At 31.9% G+C, this 6,062-nt stretch overlaps 1 protein-coding gene across 1 annotated transcript; it reads right to left on the reverse strand.

Annotated features, from left to right (window-relative positions):
- Positions 1–2,951: 2,951 nt before the first annotated feature.
- Positions 2,952–5,545, reverse strand: LOC143916907 (ectoderm-neural cortex protein 1-like). The gene is made up of 11 exons (XM_077438191.1): positions 5,525–5,545; positions 5,302–5,443; positions 5,081–5,220; positions 4,820–4,995; positions 4,563–4,757; positions 4,328–4,492; positions 4,101–4,250; positions 3,873–4,030; positions 3,594–3,804; positions 3,321–3,501; positions 2,952–3,272 (listed from the first exon to the last, which is right to left on the reverse strand). Exons 2-11 carry the CDS (start codon positions 5,412–5,414, stop codon positions 3,253–3,255), a joined length of 1,509 nt encoding a protein of 502 aa, XP_077294317.1. The 5' UTR covers positions 5,415–5,443; positions 5,525–5,545; the 3' UTR covers positions 2,952–3,252.
- Between the last annotated feature and the right edge of the window lie 517 nt (positions 5,546–6,062).

Raw genomic sequence — 6,062 nt, forward strand, 5'->3', positions numbered from 1 at the left:
ATAGTTCAACTTTAATAATTGATTAAAATCGTTGACAAAGTCAAGAAAATCTATTTTAAAAACTTTTTTAAAATTTAAACTTTTACAAAAATTATTAAACCCGGTATATGGATATTCTAATCAAAATTTCTGCAAAAGTGAATATATTTTTGGCAAAATTTTAATAAAATATATCATATACATACCTATTTTAGTATTACTCAATCAAAAATTTATCGTTAAAGCTTTTGGTTAGACCTGAGTTGAACTCCAATCTGGAAGTTTCAAACGCACCCAGTACGAATCTATTTCGTTGAATATCACGAGTCACATGTTTGATCGAGTGTGACAAGTGTAAAATTTTAAAAAGTACATCAAATTTATTTATTTTTATATACATATACATATACCAGGAAGGCTTAACACGTAAACCCCAAATTCACGCGCCTTCCTGGCCAATTACAAACAATGCAGCATTTTTATTACATAAGTCGCTGAATTACGAGACACTAAAAAACGAAATTAACGAGACATCTATGAATTTTGTAAATAAATTTTATTGTACATAATTCATCCTCAAATAGTGGTGACATTGTTTGTGGGTAGGATGGGTTTTTAGCCAATTTAATGGAGGAATCGTTTCAACAATGAAATCAGAATAACGTGAATGAAAAATGAAAAATTTATAGCTGTTTAAACAATTAAAATCTGACGTAGCAAGAGAGTGGCGAAAAGATAAAAAGCGATGGGAACAGTGTGGACAAATGCGCCAAATTTCATCAGACAAAATATCAAAAGTGAAGTAAGAAGAGGCTAGTAATAAAAAAAATGCCAAACTCTGATAGGAAACGCTCGACTTGGAGGCACAAATATCCAAGCCTGACCAGCAGAATTACAGATAACTCATAAAAAAATATTTTCAAGCGAATTCAACTCACGGGATCGAACCCAACGATCTCTCGGCGCTAAGCAAGAGCCACACTACCGAGCCGTGGCTCAGGCCAAATAATACATAAATTCAACAGTATAAAAAGATAATAGTTTTTTTGTAAATATTTATTTATTGAAAAATCAACAACAAGATGTAGAAATGCATAAAAATAACAAAATAACATCCGAGTCCAATTACAGTTTTTTACAAGTTACATAAAATGGTGCATAGAGATAAGCAAATGAAAAAGAAACGAATAAAAACTAAAACATGACTAAATAGAATATTGAATAACTAAATTTAAAGTGTTAAAATATTGGAAAAAGGTTATATAATAGAAGAAGAAATGGAGCAATCCGTCAAGATTTTCCTGATGGTCCTGAATTGCTATAAGGAAATACAGAACAGATCAACCTCATTTAGCTCCTCGTTAAACATGCGATAAACACGCTGTAGATAAGAATATTTTTAAGATTTGCTTTTGAAAGAATTTAATGAAAAGAGTGCAACGTGTCTAGAATACCTAACTGAGATCCTGAAACTAACTTTACTCAGTAAATCAGAACAATCAAGGAAACCATTGAGAAGCTTAAAGAAGAATGTAGCATCAGTGGCTCGTAGCCTGACAGAAAGATTGTTGAAAGATCGGATTTTTAAAATATCAGGAACGATAGTATGGGTGTAGGTAGGGAAAAGGTAGCGTAAGGATTTAATAAATTTAAGTTGGACTTTTTCAATACAATTATTATGGGATAAATAAAAAGGTGACCAGATAGTTGAGGCAAATTCAAGGTGAGGCCTTACAAAGGAAAAATAAAGTAATTTAAGTACATAAAGATCATTAAAGGGTTTTGTTGAGCGGAGTAGGAATCCAACAGATTTAAATGCTTTGTTGGTAATGAAGGAAATATGTTCTAAGAAATCGAGTTTGTTATTAAGTATTACACCAAGATCCTTAATTGAAGATGATGTGTTTAGATTAAAATCGTGAATGTCTAGGAAAATCTGCAACGGTCACACTGTGCGTCGAAAATAGCTTACAAACGATATAGTAACGTAAAAATTACGGATATTTAAAAAAAATTTCGGCCGAAGCAGAAGTAGAAAATTCGCAACATACGTGCGGAATAATAATAAATTATGTATCGACTTGTTCGTTGTTAAAAATGTACGCTTTCCATTCGCGCGCGCGCGCTCGTAACACATAATGGAAAACTTGGAGGAAATACAAACTTTTCAATATGTTGCCGCGTTTCGTGTATTAACTTTAAATTTCATTGTTAGCCTTTTTACGTGCGCCGCAAACGTAACGATCGATCGTTTCAAACCGAGAGAAAAACTTCACCGGAGTGAGTTCTTTATTGTGTAACACAGTTAGGCATTGAAATTTCCGATACCGGTATTGCCGGTACTTCCAGTGTTTTGTTTTAAATTAATTAATTCTTCATAAAAAAAATGTACGTTGTATAGATAAGAATTTCAGTAACCGATACTAAGTTTCAGTTCGATATAAAATCCCCAAAATTCACTGACACACACGTACACATACACACACGTTTTTTCTAGATCATGAAAACGTGATCAGTGATCGGTTCTGATGATTCGCATGATCACAAAACTTCTTCTATTGCTACTACGTACGTGGGATTATAATGTGTTAAAATCTTTGAATATACAATATTAACATATAACCTAAAAAGTATATGTTTTTCTTTATTTTCAATTATTATTATAAAACATTGATAGGAATTTTAAATCGTATTATTTAACAAAAAAAAATATAAGAAATGAAATATAAAAATTGTTGAATTGAATACATTTTTTTATTAATTTTGTATAATTAAAATCATGATTTAAAGATATGAAATATATGTATGTGTATGTACATATTTGACTTTGGCCACTTCCTTATTGATCAGCTCATTTGGATAATATTATTTATTTATGTTAGAAATAGCTTAATGGCTGATATGTTAATCGATAGATAAACATTAAATTAAATTCACAGAAAAATAAATAAAATTTGTTTTGAAAAGTTGTTGCATATAATGTATTTATTCAAACATTTAGATACAAGGCAGATACATTAAAAATTTAAATACAACAAAAAAATACTTTAAATACATTTAATGATTATTTTATTACATTTTACATTTTTTTTGAAATGATACAAAAAAAAAAACATCAGCTGATCAAATAATCGAATCATTTGGAATAACATGTGCAACCGCATGATATCTCATTATGCTAAGACTTTTTGAAGCTTTCCAAGATTTGCTTGTTTCGTCGTATTCCCAAACATCTCTTAAATAATTAATATTTTTATCAATTCCACCTGAAAATCAAAAAAACATTTTTTTTCCTACATTTAAAGCATATAAATTAAAATTAAGTTATGTAAAAAGTTCACCCATGCTAAGAAGTTTATTTTGGAAACAGCAGAGACTGATTCCGTGTGCAGGTTTCGGTAGTTTGGTGAATTCTGTCCACACATTTGCAATCGGATCATAGTGCTCGACACTGTCTAAATTAGTAAAAGGTTTCCAAATACTGCCACCAGCGACAAAAAGTTTCTCTTTGAATACGACGCTCTAAAAATGATGCGATGCAAATTAAGTAAATTTTATTTTGGATAGTTTTATATCATTTGCAATAGTTGTTAATAAAATTAATTGATATTCACCGAATGTCCGTCTCTTTTCTGAATCATCTGAGCGCGGTATGTCCAAGAATTGGTCTCCACTGAATACATCTGCACTTTATTCGTAGAGCCATTTCCACCTGTATATCCGCCTGTTACAAATATTTTGTCATCGATGACAGAAGCACTGTGAAAATTTACAGCCACCAACAATGGAGCGATGATTTCCCAGTTTCCAGTTTTGTTGTTGCACCTAATCGAAATCAATAAACGTTAACTACTTTTTCAATAAATGTGATGACGTCATTGCAACTTAATCACCTTTCCACTGAAGATAAAAAATCATCAGCATGACCACCAATGGCATAGACATCCGTAGACGAATCGCGACGAATTGTCACTGCAGAGAATTCACAACGGGCTTGATTTAATGGCTTGAATGGATGTTTCTGGCCGTTTTTCAAATCAATGTATTCCACCTGAAAACCAATTAATTCATTATATTCTAATTTCTCTAAGCATTGAATTCACAACACCGGAAAACGTTACTGAAGTCACTGCTTTATTCCTGCGCCCGCCGATGATAAGGATCCAATCTTCTGCGATGACAGAAGCAAAATTTGTTTTATTAATTTCAATGTTTTTGGATAGAGTCCAACTTTTCTCTAGTCCGTCAAATATATCGATCGTATTTGCCATCTGAAAGCACGTAATACAATTAAATAGTTTATTTACAATCCAATCAAAATATTATATTTCTGATATAAAATTCTCACATCATAGAACTGTCCCCCAACCAATGCTATGTTTTCTCCTTTTTTTATACGAAGGGTCTCTCTCAGGATTAAAGATTTATCATTCTTGCCTTTAATTGATTGTCTAAGAAGGGTCATACACTCTGCACACGAATGACAGAACGTAATAACTTCATCGACAAAAAACTGAAAATATTACACTTTTTTTCAACGATTTTATTCCAAAAAACCATAAAATTCAATTTTTCTCAAATACCTCCATCGACAGCAAGGATAACCTCACGGTTTTCATCAGCTGCGCCATTTCAAATTTACGGTTTGCATCATAAATTACCCACAATTTCACAGCATTGAATACGTCTTCTTCGGAAGGCACGTTCAAATAGTTCGATTTCAAGATTTCGATCACGGTGTAAGCTGGCAGTTTAACAAAATCTTGTTTTTTGTGTAGCTAAAACAAAAGTGGAATTGAAAAACATTTAAGTGACACATTTTAATATAATCAACACTCACTGTCTCGAAATTTTCCAGAGTCAAATCCATTGCCTTTTTTACTAATTTGGAATTTTTCGTTGTTTTCAAAACTTCCAGACAATTAGAAAGATCAACCGTTTCATATCGCGGTGGAATTTCCACCTCGAGTAGGTTGGCTAGCTCCATTAATTTGTCGTAGTGACGGTCGTCTATGCCTTAAATTATATTTCAGATTATTTAAATTTAAAAACAAAAACACGTATGTCGAATGTATTATTTTAAATTTTTATGAACTCGTACTTATTTCTCCAGTGTAACAGTATGTCAGAATTGCATCGATGACTTCGAAGTCAAAAGGGGAAAAAGTCTCGCTCAATTTATCTAGGTTTCTCCTAAAGAATTCGCTGCACGCCGATAACACGATCAAGTGCATGTGGAAGCTGCAATTATGAAAAATGATTATTAAACTGACGAAAAGAAAAATTTGTAATTTATATATTTTTTAATTCAAATTAAGATACTATCGGCCTCGAACAGCAAAACCGGAGTCGCATATCTTATCTCGTATCATGGCGTCATACAAATAATCCACCCGTTTTGCAGCAAAATCAGACTTCGCTTTCACTACGAACATCTTGTTTCTGATTTTCACTAAGATTTCTCCTGAAAAACAAAGTTGAAAATTAGACATTATAAACACGGTTGAAATACAAGTGTACAACAGCATAATTAAGTTGGACTTACCAATTGGAAGGAAAAGCAGCGAATGATACCGAGCGCTGTTATTCTGCGGTTTTTATAAGTTTTTGTATCACGATAGATAAGGATATCTTAACCCTGCTGTGGCATTGAAACGTGTATTAATTATTTACTGCAACCAAACATTCAAAATTACCTTTATTTTTTATTTTTCATAAATGCCATATTGTCATGACGGTCACCCTAAATCGTCACTATGACCAACATACATATATGCATATAATTGAAGTTTAGTTTAGATTTTTTTCGAATTCATTACACTTAAAATTAGATATATGTATATATTCACTTGGTACAACTAAGCCTTAAATTTATATTATATTTTGTTCATTAATATTCTATTAGTTACAGACATTACTAACAAACTAACCAGTAGATTCTATGACAGAATCACTAATAACCATACTAACACACTTGTGAAGAGTCTCGGTGATTACAACTAAATGTCTATACCCTTCAGGTATAACACACAGATTACCTAAGCACAATCTGCTTTAGATCATCGACTTTAGAGAGTCGTTAA

Source organism: Arctopsyche grandis, chromosome 9 (genome assembly GCF_051622035.1).
Source record: "Arctopsyche grandis isolate Sample6627 chromosome 9, ASM5162203v2, whole genome shotgun sequence".
In the NCBI taxonomy this organism is placed as follows: Eukaryota; Metazoa; Arthropoda; class Insecta; order Trichoptera; family Hydropsychidae; genus Arctopsyche; species Arctopsyche grandis.